Source organism: Callithrix jacchus, chromosome 2 (genome assembly GCF_049354715.1).
Source record: "Callithrix jacchus isolate 240 chromosome 2, calJac240_pri, whole genome shotgun sequence".
Lineage (NCBI taxonomy): Eukaryota > Metazoa > Chordata > Mammalia > Primates > Cebidae > Callithrix > Callithrix jacchus.
Window position 1 is genome coordinate 139,046,587 of NC_133503.1, and position 24,518 is coordinate 139,071,104.

The 24,518-nt window shown below is 41.0% G+C and overlaps 1 protein-coding gene across 1 annotated transcript in view; it reads right to left on the bottom strand.

The window, feature by feature from the left end:
- MAP1B (microtubule associated protein 1B) overlaps nucleotides 1-10,423 on the bottom strand; it is a 107,748-nt gene extending 97,325 nt beyond the window's left edge. Inside the window, exons 1-2 of the mRNA XM_002806620.5 lie at nucleotides 10,183-10,423; nucleotides 2,161-2,262 (exon numbers count right to left, since the gene is read on the bottom strand). Of these exons, the coding sequence (XP_002806666.4) occupies nucleotides 2,161-2,262; nucleotides 10,183-10,366 (286 nt within the window). The 5' untranslated portion in view covers nucleotides 10,367-10,423. The remainder of the gene's footprint in view (nucleotides 1-2,160; nucleotides 2,263-10,182) is intronic.
- Nucleotides 10,424-24,518: the final 14,095 nt, after the last annotated feature.

A 24,518-nucleotide genomic window follows, 5' to 3' on the forward strand; every position in this document is an offset into this window, starting at 1 on the left:
AAATTTTCCCATAAAACCTTTCCAGTTTGTTCAGGAAAAGCTAAAGTCTTCCTTAGGCCCAATCCAGTGATCATCCTATGATCTCCATGCATCCCAACCTCATCTTCTTATCCTCTAAGATCTCTTCTCTAAAACACACTTATCTGAAACTGAATCTGACATGTGCTTTTATCACCTTACAGTCTTGGTTAGAAACCTTCATGCTCCCCACCCAGGAACATTACTAAAATGAGTCTATTCTAGATGCTTAATTTCCAGAGAGGAGACTTGGCCTGTATGATGTACTCATAGGCTTGAGAGGGAAGTCATAATGTCAGTCCTTTCTGGAGTTGGCAAGATTAGTAAAGATGCTGTGTGTCCAAAGGCCAATCTCCAAACACAGCATCTAGCATAACAGTGATACAACTAGGTACGTAACCAATCCTTATTGAAGGTGATAGCAGGAAAAAGGAGAGGAGAATGGAGTACATTAGGCTAAAGTGACAGTTTGGGGAAATTTGATCTTCCTGCTCCACAAGAGCAATACTAGGTCTTGGGTATAGAAATGGTTAATTCTTCAGCAATGCTTGCAGCCTTTCATTTTGCAATACGCAGCTGTCACTCTATAAAGTCAATCCAAATATGAATGAACACAATGATAATCACATGACGTGTACACACACAGAAAAAGTAGTCTTACAAACAATCATAGTAAGAAAGCCAGAACAACCTACAGAGAAAATATAAAAGCCTGTAGTTTTACATTTCAAAACAATCATACTTGTTGGAAAAGAGCACTTCCCTCATTTTTTGTGTGTGAGATGGTTTTAAAAGTTATGCAGATATTGCAAGACAAAAATACAATAATAAAAGAAATAACCTTATACTGTACCTTTCCTTCAGCAAATCATGTGCTGTCTGACAGTCTCTGGATTCCTTTTTTCTCAAAGCAGTTACTTAAAAACTGATTTTTCATGTGGCTTTGCAGTAAGTTTAACTTTTTATAAACAATTCCTTGCTAAGCTTTTCTTAGCACATTTACTCAAATCCATACTTGATAGTTAGAATGCATTTCAATAACGGAGATTTATGAGATTTTATTCCAATATCAAACTCAAAAGGAAGAACCAAGACAGTCCTGTGGGCATACTACTGCAGCCAAATGTGATTCATGAAGGCACTGATGTCCTCGAAAAGTGATTTCCAATATCAGTGTGTACAAGACTAATAAAATATGATCTAATCAGTCAAAAAAGGCTGAACCTCATTCCTGATGTTATATCAGTGCCAATAAAATTAGTAATCATATAACAAAGGTATACGGACAGAAAATAGCTTTCTCTTACATAAAATTCAAGCGATAGTCAAGAAATAAGATGTAATGCAGTGTTTCTGATGGGTCAGTGGCAAAGGTCTGGAGAAATACATTCCAGGTTTAGAGTCATTATGGGCCAGAAACTCTGTCTCAGAATTCCCAAATGTGTCCAGATGGGAGGAATATAGGTTATGGCTCCTAAGAGCAAGATGAGACGGGTCAGCATGAACACATCCCAGCACCAGAGGCACGGGTCAGAGCACAACCCCAGAGAGGTGGAGGTGGCTGGGTAGTGGGAACATCTTCACATAAGACGAATTTTTGCATCCTTACCTTTAATTATTCTTTGGTATTCGTTTCATCTCTGAAAGAAAGGCTATTTTAACGGCAGTTTGTAACACCAGATTTTTTTACCCACACTAAGAAAGACAAGTGGTAATACAATGTCAGGTGATAATCCAATTATGAAATGATGCATATTTCATTGCAAAATGCAGGGCATGTTTCCTTTTCTTTTGCAGAAACAGAGTTCTGGGATCCTAGGAGCATCCAATTTGTATTTGTAGTTTTATCTGGGTAAGATAAAATTTATCTGGGTACACACACACAGAGACACACACACTCTCACACAAAACCCTAGAACTTAAAAACTTCTCATTAAGAATCCACAATACAGATAACCCACACAGTGATAATCTAGAGTGGCTTCCTTAACTGTGGCTGCTGGCTAACCTAGTTGATGGTAACAAATACAAAGTATCCTTTTAGCAATAAGAGAATCTTTCCGATGCCCCAGACAAAGCTTTCTAGCCTGCTCCTGGTCCTTTGGAATTCTAGGCTGGCTAATACTGAACGGGAAGCCTCACCTGGGACTTCAGGAGAGAATCTTGCAGAGTGTCGAGATACAAAAAGTTTGAGTTCTTGGTCCAAGTTGCATTCAATCAGGTTTGTGTCCCATGATCGGATTCCTAGGGAGGGAAAGAAAGACAGTTGACAGACTTCCAGTTAGTCATTTCAGAGCGGTTTGGACAACATCACTGTAACATTTCTCAGGCTTTCAGGGAGGATGTGGGAACTCCTTTTCTGAAGAGCTTGGTGGCTAGCAGTGGATGCCCACAAAATGGGAGGGCCAGGGAGGTCTCTCCACCAGGCCACGAGGGAGGGATAATTAGCAGTGTGGACTGAACTTCTGCCCCTCATAAAATGTAAATGCAGCTCTTCTGGAAGAGTCAAAGAAAACAGTTATTAGGAAAATGACAGGCTGTACTCTAGGAGGGACTAGAAAGGGCAGGAAGATGGTTAGTTCTTTAGCCCCTAAGAGGCCAACAGCCTAACTCTAGCTTTCATGGTCCACTTGTAGGTGGCAAGAAAATGTAGAATGAAGGCAAAGGAGGGATATGGGGACTGCCACAAGCAGAGGCCTTTGTTTCTAAAGTGATGTTCTGGGTGTGTACATATACAGTTTCTTTCCTTTATCCATCCCATTTTTGACCTTGGTTTCTGAATTCTTAGATATCATTCCAAGATTTGTGTGATTGTTGATAAGCAGGCTGGATCTCAACCTTCGAGACTTGGCCTGTTTGTCCTTCCAGGCATTTTTCTGTTACCTGAGTAGCTTGGCAAGCAGCTCATTTATTCATAATTGTTCATTGTATTGAATTTTCTTATCCAGAGGCAAAGAAAAATGGCAACTTTTTACACTTTATAAAACATTTATGGAGTTGGGGGCATGAATCAGTTATTCCTACAAAAGTTCAGACTTCCTTTCCCTAGGCTGAAAGGAATATCCAGGGTGAGAGGAACAGGAGGGCGAGAGAGAGGCAGTGGGAGGGCAGTTTCCAGTGCTCAGGCCCTAGTCTCTAGCCTCTTCCTTCTTCCTCCCGTTGTCCTCTTCTCTCCTGCTCTCCCACAGGGCACGGCCCAGCAGGAAACCCAGAGAGCATCATAGAAGGGAGGCCTGGAGAGTAAACCAGGAAAAGATGGGGAACCCGAGAACTCTGGTGTGTGTGCGTGTGTGTGTTACGTTTACATATTACATATTACATTTTTCCTAATAAGTTGTTCATGGTGGAGCCAGTATGTGGTATCCATAATTGTACCTTTGTATAGAGCTTTCTCAATTGCCAGGAACAAATCTCTGGAACAACAAACATTTATTGCATACCTCCTAAAGATAACACTAAAGGTAACCTAAAGGTAACCTCTAGGTATAACACAGCAGGTGAGCAATCTCTAAATTAACACTCAGTCATTTAATCATTTTTATTGGACATTAGTCATGTATACAGACTTGGCGGAATAAATAGCAGTATGTTATTTAAATACACACTAGATCCTTAATGCATATCTGTATTTACCCTTGGTTATGTTGTATTCAGTCTTCCTATCCTGTAAAGAATCAAGGTGGGTTATACTCATACATTACAAAAAAAGATTATGGAAACTCAGGTCACTGCGCATCTGAAATATCTTTAGATTACACACCAGAGACCTTTTCAACCATGAGGAATATTTTCAAATAGATGTGTGTCCACTAAATAGAGGCACAAATTTCTCATATGATCAATGGGAAGAATTCAGGTGTGGAAGAGTTAACATGCTTAAGGAGAGGTTAAATCATAAGGGAGAATTTTATGGCTCTCCCTGGAAACATTAATAGCCTCAGTTTGCATTTGTGCTAATGGAGTATTTAAATTTTAACAAGAAAGGCATGTTGAGATTTCACAGATCTTTTTAGTGCAGAAATGATAAATGGGTTCTTTTTGTTTCACAGAGAGCTTGACAGGTTGAGAGGTCTGAATTCATTAGAATATTTTACTTGAACGTATACACTATATACTGGTCTAGTGCAAAAAAAATGGAGTTCCTGTCTGAGCTGCTTAATTGGTATTGTTGACTGAATTCTCTATGTTCCAGGTCTGAGCTCCCCTTTGTCTTCAACCCTGTCAAGCTGGGTCAGTAAGTTAATAATGAGACATATGCATTTAAATTAAATTCATACAATTTTTCTGTCTTTGTTCTAAGTAATGTCTAAATTGGTACATTATTTGAATGACTTCATCCAGGGTTATCTGCAGACTTGCTCTTACATTGGTACCTGCCATTTTCCCTTGGCTTCAACTAACTCATCACGACACACACAGTCAAATGTTTGCTTTATATTTACATACATATTTTATTTTGCATAGATTTGTAATTTAGCAATAGAAAAAGTACTAAATGATAAGAAATCCACTTAGCAATTTTTAAATTATACTAATGCACAGCTGATAAAAATACTTCTCATTTTTACACTCTTAATAAAACTAAAAATGTAGGGTTCTTTTTTTCAAGAGAGCAATTTCCAGCCAAATTATTTCTTAGCAAAGCACAATCACTACTATGACTTATAAAAATAAAGGTTGCAATGGATTTACCAGCAATTTGAGTTGGAAAGGAAAATTTTGGAATTAGGCCACTTTCCATACCAATTTTAGAAATAAAATAATTTGTAATTACTTTATATCTCCTGCTGGATATATTAGTAAAGGCTAAAAGTAGTTGTCAATGAAGGTTCATATTGCATTTACTAGGTTTATGTAGCTCCCCTTTGTGCCTAACAGGGAGCCATCAGCGAGCCCTCTAAAGGTCATAGGACAGAAAAATCTCTTTGGCCCTTTCCATAGTCTCCTCTCTCTCAATCTGGCTGCTGGGGATCCTGGGGTGTTGGTGAAGAGAGAGGCTTTCAGAAACAAGTCATCCTGGTCTCTGTTTGGGGGGGCAGGGAAGCCCTCTTTCTGATTATCACCCCAGTATGCGCCAAGTCAAGCTCTTCCCTGAGGCTTTGTTTCTCCACCATTCTAAGACTGTACCCCTCTGGGCTTACCCAGGTGGGGGCAGAGTAACTCCAGGCAGTTGGAGGCACTGAGCTCTATTCTTCAATGTCTGGAGCCAAAAGGCATCCGTCATCCCTGAGAACAATCTGGGCCTGCTCTGTGGCTATTGCCCAGCACTGAAAGTGAGCTCCTTGGGACCAGGGAGCAACAAAGGACCTTTCCTTCTCAGTTTTCTGACCCCAGGTGGTAGCAGTACACAAAAGGGAGGCTAACATGCACATGATATACACAGATGAAAAAAGGAGAAAAGAATAGGTTATGGGGCAGGGAGGCAGAGAGGGGTCATCACAGAACAAGTCAGGGTGAAAAATGAGGAAGAGTCAGGTACTCTTGGTATATATAGACTAGATTGTTCCAAGTTTACCAATCATGTAAGCATTCTACAGGATTGTTTAATGAAACCAACAATTTTAAAAGCACCTCCCATTTAAAGGCTAAAATCCATATTTCTAAAGGTAACAGTGGATTGAAGAAAGCAAAATGAAATGACTGTGCATTGCATGTTGATGGTACATGGCTTCTATCTGACAGTTATTTGGGCCTTTGGCAAGTTGATTTTCCTTCATGGGATTTAATTGCTCTCTCTGAAAAACAGGCTTTTGAGTATTTTTTGCAAGTACCTAAATGATTAACCTACAATCATAAGATTACATTTGTAAAACTATGCTAAAAAGTAGTTTGAAATCAGATTGAAACCAAAAATAAATAAATAAATGAAAGGAAATGCTAAGTTTAGGAATGCTTTATTTCTCAGAGAAAAAAATTTATTTTTCCTTTGAACTCATCTTTAATTTGCTTTTTTTCTTTTTTTAAGGACAGCAACTTGATGTTCATAACATGTGTTATATGTGATGCAGATAATATCTTACATACAGAGCTCATAGTTTCAAAGCATTGATAATACATAATTTAGGTCTGAGATAACATCTTACAATTGAAGCAAATGAGAAGAGACTTATAATTATTTGCTTGTCTAAAAAGTTAGAACTTATTTCTTAAAGTAAGCCCTTAGAGAAAGTGAACAATGAATCACAGTTTAATGACCTTAAATTTGGGGACTGGCTTGTGTTTCAGCATGGATCACAAAGTCCTTAGTAGATAATACCAATTAAGCAGTGTAAGCAGGAATCCATCTGTCTTTGACTTTGGAAAGTATAAAGACAAATATAATAAATTTAAGACTCTAACATTTAATTCTCACCACATATGGTATTGGTTTCTTATTTCGCCTGTTAAAACGAAAACTAAACCCCAAATCTTTCCTGGGTTTTAAATTCTCTTAGCATCTTAGACTGAACACATTCAATTAAGTGACATCAGAATGTTACAATGTAATCAGCTAAAGTTTTATCTAAAAATGCAGAGCAGTAGATGTTATATACATTTATCTTTTCATAACAAATCTTGCTGATTCCTAATGTTAACTAAAGGAAAAGTTACAATCTAATGGTAATTGAAAACATCAGATACTTAGTATTCCTTATATGTTTTAGTTCCTTAAAAAAAAATGAAATGAAACAATGAAAACTTTCATAAGGCTCTAGAATTCAGTTTGCAAGGGACAGATGTATGTTTTCTATGTATTAAAACAAAAACAAGAAGGAAGGCTTTGCTGAAAATGAGAACCACTAGCTAAATCCATGTTGGGGGCTAATTAGGGAGGAGAAAAAGGTTCCAAAAAGTATTAGTTGGTGGTAGCTAAAACACTTTGGAATAAAGTTCTGCATACCTAAATAAATGAAGCTAGCCTAGTCTGAGGAAACACTATTGTTCCAAACTCTGGAGGAGACATGTCCAAAGCCTTCATTATGCTTTCCAAATACAGTTGAGAAAACAAGAGCATCTCTCTTCCTTGGTTTCAAGAAGCATTTATGAAGCATCCACATTGGGATGTTCCAGGCCTGTTGATTTACTGCATTACCACCACGTCTCTACAGATTTATAGATTATTTTCTAGGCTTCCCAGAGAGCCCTCAGTAATCAGATGGCAAGAATCCAAGTCACCAGGGTCTCCAAATCCAGATTCTCAGTTAAGGCAGGAAGGAAAATAGGAAGAAAGAGTAACAGATGAGGAACTGCTTTCAGAGCCTGCAGCACACAATCATCAGAGCAGGCCCCCTGGAGTGGCTCCATCTCCCTTCACACAACACAGCCCAAAGGCACCAGCAACAACAGCAGTGGCATCAGAGTGACCTCTGGAGGAGGCCCAGCTGGGACCCGGTGGCTGAAACAGCAGCTTGTCATGCACAGGAAAACAGGGCCAGCCTGCCCTGTTGCTAAGTCATTTCAGACTGTCTGAAAAGCTGCGAGAGCAGGATTTTCACTTAGCACTGTAAGGGCCTGCCATCTTAAGCTGCATCCAACACTCCAGGAGCTAGGAAAGCCATCTCCAGAGGAAAAGCAGCATCTGCTATGGTGTGTAAGGAAATGGCTCTGCTCACTCACTTGGTTGATTCTTAACGGGATCAATACAGTCATTTCAGAGTTCCATGCAAAAACCTGACCAAACTAGGGAATTAAAAATCAGGAAGGCATGGTGATTACTGCAAAGGGAACACAAGGTGGGTTTTGAGGGGGTTCCAGTAATGTCTGTTTCTTGATCTGGGTAATTCAGGTTGTGTCTGTTTTGTGAAAATTTGTTGAGCTGCATCTTTGATTTGTGCCATTTCCTCTCTATATAATTCTTTTAAACAATTAATGTCAAGAAGACCAATCTGAATTTTATCACTAAAGGCTAGTAGTGTAAAAACCAGTAAAGGCAGGGGGCCCTTCTTCATAGCAGTATGTGGATTCCTGTGTTTTGTAGCTTGAATAAACCCTCTGAGGAATACGGCACTAAAATGATCAGCTGAGTAACAAAGCAGGAAGGTAATTACGGTCCGAAGGTGACAGCTGAACCATCTCCCGGCATGGGGCGCTGCCCACAAGTGGATGGCCATACAAAGGCAAGCCCTGAAAACTGTCGTACTGAAACCTCCCTCCACCAACATCATGACAGGGTCAGAAAACGAGTGACGCTGCAATACCGGCACTTTTGTCACTTACGCGTGCTGTGACCTTGAGCCGGTTATCTTACCCTTTCTGCCTCTCTGGGTCCCCACCTCTAAAACGGGGTTGATGATCCCCCTTCTAGCACCGCCACATCTAATGGTTATGAAGATCTTGTAGATAGAAAAGCACCTCCTAATATATTCTTATCTCCCAGGAATGCCACTTACAAATAATTTTTTAAAGAAAAAAATCCGAAGTCATTAATTCCTACAATGGCCACACCCAAAGTCAATACGTGTAAATTTTTTCAAGGAGAAAATTGTGCAAATAAACTAAATTAGAACTGATCAGACCAAAGGCCTATAATCTGAAAATGGAGGGTTATTGAGATGTTCAAATAAGACATTACACTATTGAAATATCGCTTGTTCTTGAATTTTTGGAAATAAAATATCATGACTTGCAGCTCACATTTTTTTTTCTTTGTTTTTTTTAAGCTGAAAGGAAAAAATCAAGTGCTTTAAAGTTAAACAAAAGAACCAGGTCTGCAACTACAGTCCCCACCCTGCAGCCTTTTGTTCTGGGGACAAGTGGCCGTTTCCAACTGTAGAGGCAGATGACAAGCATTTATTTATTTATTTTTAAATCTAAAACAAGGTTTTTCTTTCGTCTTTTATTGGGGAGGGGGAGCGGAGAACGAGGGCTGCGTGAACGCCCTTTGTCCGCCTCGGGCTGCCGTAGAGACCGCAGTGCGGACTGCACCACGCCCACCAACCGGTGTCTCCCGGAGAAACACTTCAGCACCACCCCAGGAGAATAGAGCGCGGGCTGGGGCTGCGGAGGGTCCCGGCGACCTCTGTCAGGGGCGAGGGGAGGGCCGGGACGCTAGGGGATAAAGGGAAAGGCAGAGACCAGAGCTGCCCACCCAGGGACTCCCAGCGCAACAAAGCCAGGCAGAGGGAGAGGTGGGGACGCGTGGCCCCCGCCAGCCGGAGGCCGGGGCAGAGCGCACGCCCCGACAGCCGAGCCCGACTGGGGCGCCGCAGTGTGGGGGGGGCAGGTGCGTCGGGCGGTCCGGGGGCACTGCGGCAGCTCGGGTGGGGCTGGGGGCGGGTCTCTCGGTGCGCCCGAGGCTGCGCCCGTCGGACCCTCACGACCCCGCCCAGGGTCGCGGGCGAACCGCTATTCGGTCTCCGCAGAGAGCGCCAATGGTGCACGCACCGGGCGAGGAGCTGACCTACCCGCTGACGTCTCCCCCACCGACCCCCTTCAAGCTACCACTCCAGAGGCTGGGACTTTTAAAAGCAGCAGCCCCACCCCACAACTTGGGGTCCCATTGTCCTTTCTGAGAGCTGCAGCCAAGGCCCCAGGGGCGGTAGCGAGGCGGGCTCTGTCTAGTGGCAAAGCGAAGGCGGTTTTGCATCCCAGCATCCCGGGGGGGGGAGGGGGGGGAGCGGGCGTGGCCCTAGGACTAGCCTAGTCATTCTGAGGAAAGAAAGGATCAGAAGGTTTGAAATCGGAAAAGGCGTTTCTCAGGGTCTGAGTTAGCCGGTTGAGGATGAATCCCACGCGGGCCCTGGCACATGGGACTTCGGCCCCCGATCTGCGGTTGTGGGGGTCCCAGCCTTTTCCTGAGGCCAGAAGGGGGTTGAAAGGAGTGGTTGCATCAGGTCTCCTCGACCCTGCTGCCTCCTGCAGTTGCGGCTTTATTCTGGCCTCTGCTCCCCTGACACCTGCATTTCACTTAGCGGGAGAGGCGGTGGCCAACTCAGCAGAGGATGCGGACCCAGCGTGGTGACAGATCCCTCAAGGTTATTGGGAGACTCCCCCCGGGTCTCATATCTAGTCATTCGGATTATTCTTCTTAATTAGTCCGGAAAAGAGTCTGGATCAAGTATGGAAGGTGGTGGGGAGAGGCCTGGGTGCGCGGCACGAGGGAGGAGCGCGGTGACCGTCGCGCCTGGGTGGGGTCGTGTTTGCGCCTCTCTCAGCGCGCGTCCCTGGGGGCGTGGGGCCACTTACCGAGCTCGATATTGCCGATGGCGCGCCGCAGGTGCTCCTCGGTTACGATCTCGCCGACGACCACCAGCAAGTAGAACTTGCTGTCAAGGAAGCGGTGTGACAGGCTAGGCGAGGTGGACGCCGCCGGGTTGGCGATGCTGCCGGACGGCTCCGGCTCGGTGGCTTCCACCACCACTGTCGCCATCCTGCCGGCCGCTGTGCCTCAGCGAAGTGTCTCCCTCTGGCCGCTCCTCTCCTCTGCGGCAGGAGAAAGGATTATCTCCGAAGGTGCTGTCTCCGCTCCGCCCCCTGCGTCCCCCCTCCTCTGGCGCCGCGCGCCCCACGCCGCCTCCCCCTCCGCCCTCTCCTAGCGCCGTGGAGAGTGCGCGGCGGAGAGGAGCGGAGAGTGAGAGAGGGCGGGGAGGCGGCGCTGCTTTTATATGGAGACTAGGCAGGGAGCCGGGGAGGAGGAGGAAGAGGAGGAGGAAAGGACCACCCGGCACATCCTCACGCAGTGGCTGCCTCCGCTCTTCCAGCCGTTGGCCCGGGGCTGATGTCATCTGCAGCAAATCATCTCGCCCGCGGCCCGGAAGCTGGAGGGACGAGGTGTGCTGACAATGGTCGGGGTAGGGCCGAAAGCCAAGGGGCTGGGGAGCCCCCTGGGCTCCTGCTACAGCCTTGAAGGGGGAAAAAGCTCCCAGCCTATACACCCCCTGCCACGTACACACCCACTGCCCACTCCACACCCTCACCCTGTCTGTGCATGGGAATGGGATGAGTTTCCATTTTCAGAGTAGGGGTCTTTCCCTTGTCCGAGGTGCACTAGTCAGGCCTTTGCCTCGTGTGCCATCTATGATGTAGCCAGGTTCTCAGGAACTGGCATAGCCACAATGAGCAGACTCGGGACTGTGGGTACCCCGCCTAGGAAGATGGAACCTGTCTTTTCTTTGACCTTGTGGCTTTAAGAAGACGAGTTTACTGATATTTACCAATATCAGTATTTACCACCTTCACTTAAAGAATACCTCAAAGATGCAAAACTTAAGCCTACTGTTGTTCAGGCTTTGGATTCTACTCTGCCAGGGCCAGGGGTGAAAAAGTACTGGCTTTGTGGTGCCCATGGGAAATGAGAGAAATGCAGGTGCATTATCTCAGATACCGATTTCTTTCCTTAATATACTGAACAGATAGTCTCAGGAATTACAGAGAATAAAGAGAAGATACTGTCTCTACCCAGCAGGGTTACAGTGACTATAATGTACTTTTCAGTTCCTTGGTGAACACACAAGCAAATTTATCTCATGTGACGATGTCTTTTAAAATATATGTAGCATTTGGAATTTTTATTGCCTTTGTTTATGTTTAGAAGAACTCATAAAAATGTGTTGTTGTTTTTTTAAAGGCAGCCTATTTACAACCATTTCTCACAAATATACTGATTACAGCTTTTGTCCCAGAAAAGGGGAGGAGGAAAGAACAAAATGTGCAGACATAATACCACCATTAAAGATAGGGGATTCGAGCTTTAAGGGAGAGGAATAGATGGAAATTAGTCAACATAGCTTTAGTACAAGAAAGCATATTAGTAGAATATAGATGATAAATACATAATCACCTAGATATTCTTAAGATTTCCAAAATAACCCAGTGTCTTAGGTGTTAGCTGCCATCACTTACTGGTTATGTACTCTTTGCTCTTACATGTTTCCTGAAACCCTGGCACGGGAGACATCTGGGTAGCCAAGGGCTGGGGCAGGGGGTCCCATCCAACATGTCAATCTGATCAATACAGAATAAAAATACTGTCTGGCCCGCAGTATTTGGGATCCGTGACAGGCTCACTAGAGAGTTGCATTCACCAGTAAATAGATGAAGTGTTTCCAGATCATATTTTGGTTAAGATACTCAATTGCTGTTAGAGAGGTAAGCCCATCACCAAAGCCCATAATCAGGGTGAGGGGCAGGAGATATGGTGAAGAGCACTGTTTTCCAAAAGTCATCCATTGGATTCCAGCCTCCTGTAGTGTGTTTGTTTTTCCTTTCTTTGAACCACTCTTACTTTTCTGTATCTATTGTTTTCCTTTACTTGGTTTATTTCTTTTACTAAAATTTATTTTTAAATACAATTCTGTATTTCTATATAAATGGAAACACTAATATCACTTATTAATAGAAAGTATCCTTAAAAGCCAGTGCAGTGGCTCAAGCCTGTAATCCCAGCACTTTGAGAGGCCAAGGTGGGCGGATCATGAGGTCAGGAGATCGAGACCATCCTGGCCAACCTAGTGAAACCCAGTCTCTATTAAATACAAAATCTTAGCCGGGCGTGGTGGCGCATTCCTGTAGTCCCAGCTACTCCAGAGGCTGAGGCAGGGGAATCACTTGAACCTGGGAGGCAGATGTTGCAGTAAGCCAGTGAGCCAAGATCGTGCCACTGTACTCCAGCCTGGCGACAGAACAAGACTCTGTCTCAAAAAAAAAGTGTACCTAAAAATATACACAATGAAAATAAGATGTAATCAAAATCCTGCTACATACTGTTATTATTTGCTCAAAACTGAGTCCAAGGCTCTCCTTTCTTGTGAAAACAGAGATTAGCCAAGTGTTAGGTATTAAAGACATACTAACACCTAACTGAGTTGTTCTCCATGTTATAACAGAAGGTTGGATGAAAATTATATTAAAGCACTTTCTAACTGTGTGTGTCTGTGCAATTAAACACCATGACCGTGACCACCTAAGTCATCACCGACACTGAGAAATAGAGGCATAATTGGAGAACACAGACTAGAGATGCAGACTGCTACTTTACAGTTCTATAACTTTGGCAAGTGACTTATTCTTTTTTATCTTCCATCTGCTCATTTAATGAGAAGAATAATACCTTTATAACTGTTTAAGTAACTGTAAGAAAGGGAAATGATAGAATGTGTAAGCACCTAATACAGTGGTTGGGCATAGTAAGCAGTCAAGGGAGGGATGGTTGGTTAATTGACCTGTTTTCTCCCAGTTCCCAAGAGAGTGCAGTAAAAGCAATCTTACAAAATGTGCATGTGATACCGCTACAACACCTCTGAAACAAGAACAGACAATTACTTTATTATACTTCAAAACTAGAAAATCCCCTTTCCGTTCTTCATCCCAAGAAAATGTATACAATTCTAAGGAGGAGGAAAGGGGAAAACTAATATAAAAGAGCACCAGTACTGCCAGCTCCCCAGCTTACAACACCTGGGTATACCAAAGGCACGTGAACCTTGACATGCTCCAAACCCAAATCATCTTAACCCTCCAAACCAGATCCTCTCTCACTCTTGTTATTTCAATGAAGCATAACACCATGTAGCCCATGATGCAAGCCAACACCTCACAAATATCTTGGACTCTTCCTGACCCTTAACTTTGTGTGCAATCTAGCATGGAGTCTGGTCAATTTCACCTTCAGTATCTCTTCAGTCCATCCACTCTTCTCCATTATCACCACCCTAGTTCAAGCTGCCATCATTGTGAGAGGTACTCACACAATGGGTTCCAGAATCAGACTGCCTGGTTTTGAATCCTAATACTGTAATATTAGCTGTGCAACCTTAAGTAAGGTGCTTAACCACTTCATACCTTGGTTTTCTCATTTGTATAGTAGAGATGAGTACCCACCTCGTGGACTGGGGGACAGATTAAATATGTAAAGTGCTTGAAGCAGTGCCTTGTATATAATGAGCACTTAATAGAGTTAGTTGTTTTTTGCTGTTATTGTTTAACATTTTACCATGGAAAATTTCAAACAGAGAGATTAGAAAGAATAATATAAGTAACCCCCACATACCCATTATCCTCAGTCAATGGATTTTTAGTTTGCTTCTTTAAACCAAGGTTGAAATGTCTATATATTTCAACTGATGGATCAGCCTTAAACTCTTTTGATCTTTGTAATCCTACTATTTTTTTCCTTGTAATTTTCTGTTAAATAGTGGCAACATTTGTTCAGCAGAGTTTCACAAACCCTGAATTTTGCCAGTTGCATCCCCTGTTGTGTTATTTAACATGTTCTTCTATCTTCTGAATTTTCTGTTTACTGATAGCCCTACGGGCTTGATCAGATGCAGGTTTGATGTTTTGTTATAAGTATACTTCATAGGTAATATTGTGGTCTTCCATCAGAAGGCACCTAAAGGCTGGTTGACCCTCATTCTGTGATTTTAGCAACTATTGATGAACATTACCTAGATCCATTATTTCACTACGGATTGAAAAAATGATAATATTCTAATTTTTTTATTATTTATTTGACAGCTAGAAGACTTCTGTTAGAAGCATTATCCTGTCAGTTGATTACCTTGATGTACAGTATGTACAGGAAAAGAAGGACAAACACATGAATTTTTCTCTTTATTTACTAATTTTCAAAGTAATTAATTTATTCCAAATCATTTTCTAAATGTGACTAATTTTTTGTATCATTACAAATATAACTTATAGTTACATTATTCATGTTGATGCATTCATTTTTTCATCTTCGGCCAGTAGTATAAGGTATCCCCAGCTTACCTTGCGCATATCTGGCCTCAGAACCTGGAATTAGCCGTTTCTCTGTGGAATGCAAGTTCCATAAGTGGGTAATGGTATTTGGAGACCCCTGTATACCAGATCTTACTACTATCTTGATCATTGTTTCTAGATATTTTCAGTGGACAGAAATATGAAATAAATTGTTTTCAAGCATGACTTCATGCTTAGACCTCTAATTCAGAATCAGCACTACAGGGATTTTTCTTAATGTTTTATCATGCATCTGTATTTTCTTCATTCTACACCTCAAATTTCAATTTCCAAAGACACCAAAGGTGACAGAATTAGAACAGCAGATAATTTCCCATTTGTCTTGCTCTACAATATATACAAATTAGTCTCACAGTAGTTTTAGACAAAAAAGCAACACTTTTGCCAACAATGTGATTTCCAAAAACATTTTCAGGTATATAGTTTTTGTTGTTGTTGTTTGTTTTGTTTTGTTTTTTTCTTGAGAAACGGAGTCTCGCTCTTGTTGCCCAGGCTGGAGTGCAGGGGCGCCATTTTGGCTCACTGCAACCTCCACCTCTCAGGTTCAAGCAATTCTCCTGCCTTAGCCTCTTCAGTAGCTGGGATTACAGACATCCACTACCACGCGTGGCTAATTTTTGTACTTTTCATAGAGAGGGGGTTTTGCCATGTTGGCCAGGCTGGTGTAGAACTCCTGACCTCAGGTGATCCGCTGAGCTTGGCCTTCCAAAGTGCTGGGATTACAAGTGTGAGCCATGGCGCCCGACCTAAGGTATATAGTTTTAAAGTAATTAATTCTGTTACATATGATTATACCACTAACTCAATGTATAGTTATATTCATTTGTTTCATTTTATTTTCAGTTTTCATAGATTAATTTTCAAATTTTAATTTTGCTTTATAATAATGTAAAATATCTACATGGTTTCAAGGTGAAATCCACAAAACAATTTGTATTTGGAGAACTTTAGCCTCTATCCCTGTCCTCTCTGCTGTTCTCCCTGTCTATTCCTGTGGGTAACACTTTTTAACCTTGATTTAGCCTTTCTCTTTAAAAATGCAAGTAGCAGCATATACAGACAATTTTCTCCACTTTGCTTTTTTCATCAAACACTGTATTCTGACTCTAACTTTGTAATAATATATGTTAATATTTTTCATTTTTATTTATAGCTGCATAGTAACCCATTATGTTTGTTTACTATAATTTACTCAACCAGTCCATTGTTGGTGAACATTTGAGCTATTCCTAGTTTAATTTATATTGTAAACAGTAGGTCTAGCTATTTTTTTTTCCCTGTGCAACCTCAGTAGTCTACTGGCATCTGTATATCCACAATGACTCACCCAATCCATGCTTCATACCACTTGGACAATGATCTTTTCTGATCTGGTCATGTTACCCCATCTCCACTTAAAACAATGGCTTCCCATTGTTTTTAGGATAAAGACCAGACTTTTCAGTGTCACCTGCAAGTCTGGTCCCCATTAATCTCAGCAACTTCATCTGGCCCCTCCACTTGCCCTTGTTTTCCAGCATCAGTCACAATGTGTCAGGCCATCCTTCCTTCCAATACAGGGCCTTTCCCTTGCTTTTTCCCGTAACGAGAGCACTGTGTTCGTCCATTTTCTGTTGTTATAACAGAGTACCACAGACTGGACTTTATAAATAAAAGACATTTATTTCGGAGGCTGTGAAGTCCAAGGTGGAACTGAATCTGGTGAGGAACTTCTTGCTGTATCCTCTCAGGGCTGAAGGCAGAAGGCAAGAGAGTGCAGGAGTGAGAGAGCAGAGAGCGGTGAAGGCTGAACTCACGTTTATAACAAAGCCACTCTCTGGATAGCTAACCCACTCCAGAGCTAACAACATTAATCCATTCATGAGGCAGATCTCTCATGACCCAATCACCTCTTATCAGGCCCCACCTCCCAGCACTGTTGCGATGGGAATTAAGTTTCCAACACACGAACCTTGGAGGACACAGTTAAACCATAGCAAACACTGACTCGTTAACTTCACCTAATTAATATGTTCTCATTTCATAGATAGCATCTCAGCTATCACTTTCTTAGGGAAGCCCATTCTGACCTTCCTCACTAAGTCATTTAACCATTTTAAATGCACTTTTAATTCCATGCCTCGCTGACATTTTTTTATTATTGTAATTTTGCATTTGTATCTGCAATTTTAAAAATTTGTCTCAGACTTCACCATTGAACTCTGTGCTCTACAGGCACAAAGAACATGTCTATCTCCACCCCCACACACCCTCTTCACACCCACCCCACCTACCTTAGTATTCCTCTTGCTCAGCATAGGGCATATGCTCAGTCAAAGCATATTCAATGACTAAATGAATGGCTTCTATGAGCCATGTAGTGTGCTAGGTGCTTAAAGTACTTCAGTGAATTCACACAGACTTTCTAAGAAATTGGTATTATTTATATTTTTGATGGTTTAAAGTCTGTATTGCTGTCTTTTTTTAATTTCTGATCTTGACACTTTGTATTTTCTTTGTTTTTTTTTTTTCTTGGTCAGTCTAGCTAGGGGCTTATCAGTTTCATTAATCTTTACAAAAAGCTATATTTGACATTACTGATAGTTTTCTATTTTATGTACATGTATATATGTTTTCATTGAATCTGTTTTTATCTATGCTATTTTACTCCTAATTTCTTTGGGTTTTATCTTACTTTCTGTTTTAGCTGCCTGCAAAGTTTAAGTAATTGATTGTCAGTTTTCCTTCTTTTCTGATAAATATATTTAAGGCTAAATATTTCTAAGTCTCCTGCTTCAGCTGTCCTGTGCACATTTTGATGTTTTATTATCATTATCATTCATTTCATTATATTTTCTAATGTCATTGTGATTTCTTTTTTGCTGTTAGTTATTATTGTTGTTTGACAGATGAAAAACTGACATGGAGAAAAGTTAGACAATTCATCCAAATCACAAAGGTAGGACATCAAAAACTTGTGAAAAGAACTCTGCTATGTCATATTTCAAAGTCTGTGACCTCTCTTATGTGATAATTTCCCTTTAGCTATAGGAATTAAAGCAAATAAAGCAAAGCACAGCCCAAGTGTTGACTGGTGGGAAGAATAAAAGAGTCAGGGTAAATCTCACAATTAATGAGTCTCCAGTATTGTGTTGTTAGTTAGAATCAGAGTGATTATCTGGAGTGTAATTTAAGAAATATGTCATTTAAGGGTCAAGAAATAGTCTTGTTTATTCAGCATTCATCAGTCCTTTCTTTCCAAACTTGAAGCTAGCTATAGAAAAATTGCAGAGAGCCTGGGGTAAAGAAACAAAAGGAAAATTATGGAAAAAGCTTACAAGGTGTAAAGTATTGGAGAACAATTTAAAAGGATAAAATCTATATGATATGTTGTATCATTGATAGGTGCAGCCATTCTCTATGCCCATAAAATAAATGGGTCTAATTCTTAACAGTGGCTATTAGGTTAGTCAGAAGAGGGATATTTCTGAAAATCCATAGTGAGCTTCATAGCCAGAGGAACGTGTCTTATACTTCTTTCTATTTAATCATTTTTTACTCTGAAAGTGCCTCTTTTTTTCTTTTGGTGTAATAGTGGAAAAAAATATCACCCTGGAAGGCCAGTTGACTGATATCAAGTCCCTTTTCTTGCATGAACTGGGTCCTTCCCATCACTACCCTTCAAGAGCAAACAAAACAAAACACACCCTGTAAATATATAAATCAGGAAATACAAGTTTCTTCTTTGCTACCTCTAGTTCTATTCACCTTCCTAGAGGCTAAACTATTGTGTGTGTGTGTGTGTGTGTGTGTGTGTGTGTGTGTGGTGTGTGTTTATACACACATACATACTATATATATTCTTTGTGTACACATATAGGTAGGGGATTGTCTCTAGGACCCCTCTGTGAATACCAAAATTCAGAGACGCTTAAGTTCCTTGTATACAATGATGCTTATAACCTATACACATCCTCCCATATATTTTAAATCATCTCTAGATTACTTATAATACCTAAAACAATGTAAATGTCATGTGAATAGTTGTTATACTGTATAGTTTAGGAAATAATGACAAGAAAAAAGTCTGCATATAGAACAGATTCAACCATTCTTTATATTTACATATATATGTGTATATATATGTGTGTGTGTGTGTGTGTGTGTATATATATATATATATATATATATATATATATATCTGAATATTTACAGTCCATGGTTTGTTGAATCCACAGATGTAGAACCTGTGGGTATTGAAGGCTGACTGTATACATGTATCTTCCCCATATAAATGAAATAATATTTTATATACTGTTCTTCAAATGGCATTTTCCCTTTAGAGCTCTTTTCAAATATGTAAAAATCTATTTTAAAAACAGCTGCACGGTAGCTCATAGAATGAATCTGCCATAGTTCATTTACTCTTTCCCCTCTTGATGGTCCTATAGGAGGTCTTTGGTTTTTTTCTATTATAAATAGTATGCAATGACCATACTTGTAAATGCTTCTATACTCATATGTGTATCTCTGAGCACAGATGTCTAGATCTAGAAGCTGAATAGATGGGTTGAAGGCGATACCTAATTTTAACATTTGATGACTCCTGCCAAATTACCCTCTGAAAAGAATTTAACAGTTTATACTCCTGCCACATGATTGCCTCTTTCCTCACATCATAATGTAAGTCTTCTTATTTTTTACTCATCAAAGGGAGAGATATATTTACTGTTTAAAACTGAGCACCTTTTTAACTGATTTTTTTGGGGGGTTTAACTCTTTAAGATGTGTCTTTTTTCCTACTTCCTACTGGACTGTTGTTTTTGTCTTTACTGGCTTTTATAAGCTCTTTATATAATCTGGATAATAAGCTTTTGTCATCAATATATGTTGCAGATATTTCCTCTCAGTATGTCAGACTTGGTATTTGTGTCTATTTATTATGTTTATGACCATACAAATTATTACATTTCTTATAAGGTTAGGCCAAGCTTCTTTCTTTATGAGCTATTGGGAGTTGTCTTGTTTTAGAAAGGATCTCTCATCCTAAACCTTAAGACTATTCTCCTAATAATTTTAGATTTGTTCAACTGAGAGAGTGCTTAACTTGGGAGATAATAAAGGTTCATAGAGAAAGAAATATTTGAAATTGTCCTGGAAGACCAATATTTTTCAACAGGCAGAGATGGAGAAAGCACAATCTAAATGAAGAGAACAGCACGAGCAGAAAGAACCAGTAGAAATATAGAAATATACTGAGCTTATTCTTGAAAATAGCTAGCAGTTTATACCTCCTTCCTTTTGAATACTAACGGCAGCACACTAACAAACTGTTCTGTCATCTTGCTTTTATCACTTAACGTATCTTTGAAATATTTCCATAATCATCATAAGGAGTATCCCCATTGCTTTTGAGCAATGCATACAATTTCATTTTGTGTGAATATCATAATTTATCACTCTTCTATTTTTATCACTCCTCTATGATGACTTCTAGTCTTTTGATAATATAAACAGTGCTCTATTAAATTAAGTTCTGTATATGTCATTTTCCACAGGTTAGAGACTATCCGTAGTATAAATTGCTAGTAAATTACTGAGTCCAGGATATGCATGTCTATCATTTTGGAAGATCTGAAAAACTTGCCTCCAATAGGCACTGTGCCAATATGTACCAATATTACTTCAGTAATAGATGGGTAGGCTGTCGATGCCTCAAAATATAAGTATTTTGAAACTTTTAACTTTTAACCCACTTAGCATAATTTAAAAATTATGTCCCTGTGTGATTTTAGTTCCATTTCCCTTATTATATGTAAGGCTGAACATCTTGGCATATGTTTAAGGACCATCTGCATTTCCTTTTCTGTGCACTGTCAGCTTATAGGCTTTGCCCATATTTTCTAGTAGATGGTTAGTGTTTTTCTTATTGAATTGTATGTATTCTGTATTAGTCCTTTTCACACTGCTACAAAGAAATGTTTGAGACTGTGTCATTTATGAATAAGTTTAATTGGCTCACGGTTCCACAGGCTGTACAGGAAGCTTGGCTGGGGAGGCCTCAGAAAACTTACAATCATGACAGAAGGCAAAGGGGAAGCAGGCATAACTACACATGGCCAGAGCAGGAGGAAGAGAGATAAAGAAGAAGTGCTACAAACTTTTAAGCAACCAAATCTTGTGAGATCTCACTGTCATGGAAATAGCAAGGAGGAAATCTGCCCCCATGATTCAGTCACTTCCTGCCAGACCCCTCCTCCAACATTAGGGATTACAGTTTGACGTGAGATTGCTGGTGGTACACAAATCCAAACCATATCATATTCTTTATACATTTGGGAAATTAACTTTTTTCTGTAATATGATTTACAAATTTTTTCTCAGATTTACATTTGTTTTTTGACTTTTCATATTATGAATTTTGCTATGGGAACTTTTTCATTGTCATTAAATTTACCTGTTATTTCATCCATATAGTCTCTGTAAGCATTCATAAGTATTATACTTAGAAAGACCTTTACCATTCTGAGATTATATAAGAAAAATTCTCTCAGGGTTTTTTTTTTCTAGTAATTTTAAGACTTTTAATATTTTGGATTTTTCCACATGTAGTCTATAGGATAACAATCCACATTTTTTCCCCAGCTCTACAACATTTTGCTGCTAGAATATTTTACAAAATTTTGTAATTACTTATTAACTTATATTTCTTCCCCATTGATTTTGAAATCTGTAAGAGCAGAAACTTTTATTTTATGTTTTTATTCTCTCACATGCCTGCTCTTTAATGCACTTCAACCCCAGCCCCAAGTCTTGCCCAGTACTTGGCAATTAGATAGTTCTAATTCTGCATTTCTTAACTGCTGGGGAGGAAAGATTCCACCTGATTTAAGTCAAGTCCTTAACCCAGGATGTGGCTGCAAATGAGACTGGGAAGTTCTCGACCCGTGTCTTTTCATTAAACTCTGGCTTTTACCAAGTACAGTACCAAATGAGTCATACTGACCCATGTAGAGGATGGCATCCTGAGGGGAAAAGAATTGTAGTGGAAATAGCCAAGGCTGCTTGGAGACAAGCTTCTCAGCTGGCATGTAGAACAACAGCCACTGCTACAGCAAACAGCAAAACAATAACAAGCCGGCTTGCAGAAGGTGGGAAGCTGCCGACATAAATGCAGGCTCCCTTCCCAGGCTACCTCAGCAGTCCCTGAGGATGAACTATTCTAAATGGGCAGCAGTTGTGGCATCCTCCCAGCTTACAGGAACTGAAGATATCACTCACTAGCAGAAGTGCTCTGGGGCAGCAGTGAGGAATGCTGTCTTTGGACCCTGAGGGAAACATCTGGATGGCACCAGACTCAGGGAGACGTGTCTTGTGTGTCCTGATAAGCACTAACAGCAATAATCGGGTACCAGCAATCTGTCCCACATCATTCTAGGCCCTAGGAGGGCACAAAGTTGGTTCTTAGCCCAGGTTATCAGGAAAGTGACATAGGCACATACAAGTAAAGTATCCAACAGCAGAAAGGGATGTTCTGAACAGTCCAGGTTGCACAAAGGAGTGTGGAAAAAGAAGTAGTTGCATCCAGCTGGGAGCACCAGGAAAGCTCAGAAGGAGGACGCCTCCAGCAGCCAGTAAGGTGTACTCTGTCTGTCACAGGTGCCTTGGAGAGTGGAGGATCTGAAGGCCACTTTTTGAGGCTATTAGGAAAAAAACAGACAGTGCGGTTTGGGGGAGGAGGTGTGACAGAATGATGCCCTCACCCTCTGCAGTGTTCACATTCTGATCCCTGGAATGTGTGCATATGTTACTCTAGCTGACAAAAGGGACTTTGCAGGTGTGATTATGGATTTTGAGCTGGGGAGGTGATTCTGGATTATGTCATTAGGCCCAGCATAATCACAGGGTCCTTATAATAGGGAGACAGGAGTGTCAGAGTCAGAGATGAGATTCGATGATGGAAGCAAAAGTGAAAGAGAGATGTGAAGATGGAAGGAGGGGACCATGGGCCAAGGAATGTGGGTGGCCTCCAGAAGCTGGAAAAGGCAAAGAAATGGATCCTCCCCTAGGGACTCCAGCAGGAACAAAACCCTGCTGACACCTTGAATGTAGGACTTCCAACCTCCAGAACTATAACAAATTTATGTTGTTTTAAACCACTAAGAATGTGGTAATTTGTTACAGCAGCCACTGGAAACTAGTGCAGTTGGGTCAGACACTTTATAAGATGTAATTTCTTTGTGTAATTCCTTCTGGGAAGCTCCATGAAGCCTGGCATTTAGTATGGATCAGCTGTGCCCCAATCTTGCTCCATGTTACGGGCTAGAATATGGTAGAATCGGGCAGGAACAGACCAAAGACGGGGGCTGCTGTGAAGCCCCCTGCCTTGGCACCTCTCATCTTTGTGCTTCAAATTTGCAGCATGGTCAGCATATGCAGCATTCGCCCTCTAAATCAGTAGGAGCTGGGCAAGAGCATCTGAAAACCACTGGTTTTAAAATAGTGATACAATCGAAGTTGTGCTTTAGGAAACTGGGGGCAGTTTCTCTCAAATTCCATGGTCAACTAGTATCTGATTTCCCCTCAAATGGCTTTTCTATTTGCCATTTCTGAACAAAGCTTGGTTCTTTAGAATTCTAGTTGCTTATAGATTAGTTACTGCAGAGATGAAGTCTTTCTATGTGTGTGTGAACTTTTAAAAGTAAAGCCATATATAGATACCAAATGAAAAAAAAAGTTTTCAGATTGTGATATCTGGGCACAAAGGGATAGTCATTTATTTGGTCGTTCAGACATTCATTCAATCAACACATCTTTAGCAAGCATCTACCATGTAGCATATACTGCTGGAGTCGCTGGAGATGGGATGATAAGAAAAACAGACTTGGCTTCTGTCCTCATAGGCCTTACTCTCCAGAGAGGAAGAAGTGCAGATAGGGGAAACTAGAAAAAGTGGAGAAGGGGTATTTTAAACATCTTTTGTCCAAGCTTTATTGAGGTATAATTGACAAATAAAACTTTACATATTCAAGGTATACAATGTGATGATTTGATGTACATATACATGTGAAATGATTACCACAATCAAATTAATATCTCCAACACCACACACGGCTACCATCTGTATTTGTGTGTGGTGATAACTTAACATCCTTTAGAGGAGAATAAAGGAAAGTTCACTGGCCAACATGCAGCTTAAAAGATTGTGAAGTGGCACAGATTCCGGGTGGAACGAGATAGCTTCTCTCTTTCTGTTGTTGTTGTTGTTGTTGTTTTGTTTTGTTTTGTTTGAGGCACAGTCTTGCTCTGTTGCCCAGGCTGGAGTGCAGTGGCTCAATCTTGGCTCACTGCAACCTCCGCCTCCTTGCTCAAGCGATTCTCTTGCCTTAGTCTCCAGAGTAGCTGGAACTATAGGCACGCACCACCACGCTCAGCTAATTTTTGTATTTTTAATAAGAAATAGAGTTTCACAGTGTTGGCAAGGCTGGTCTTGAACCCCTGACATCAGGTGATCCGCCTGCCTCAGCCTCCCAAAGTGCTGGGATTGCAGGTATGAGCCACTGGGCTCAGCCTGACATGGTTTCTTGAATACCCCAGAGCCACAGTTTCTCCATCCACATTAGGGAGTGAGAATCTGGCCACTCTAGTGGCCGTGGCATCAGAAAGATTCCACTTGTAGTACAGAGTGTGAGGAATCTACCCAGACAGAAGCAGCATGAGATGATACCCAGACTCATCACAGCCCCTGTGTGTCCGGGATTAGTTCAGCCTTTCCCGTGTGCAGTAGGCCTCAGAAACATCAGGTCTGCACTCTCATGCTT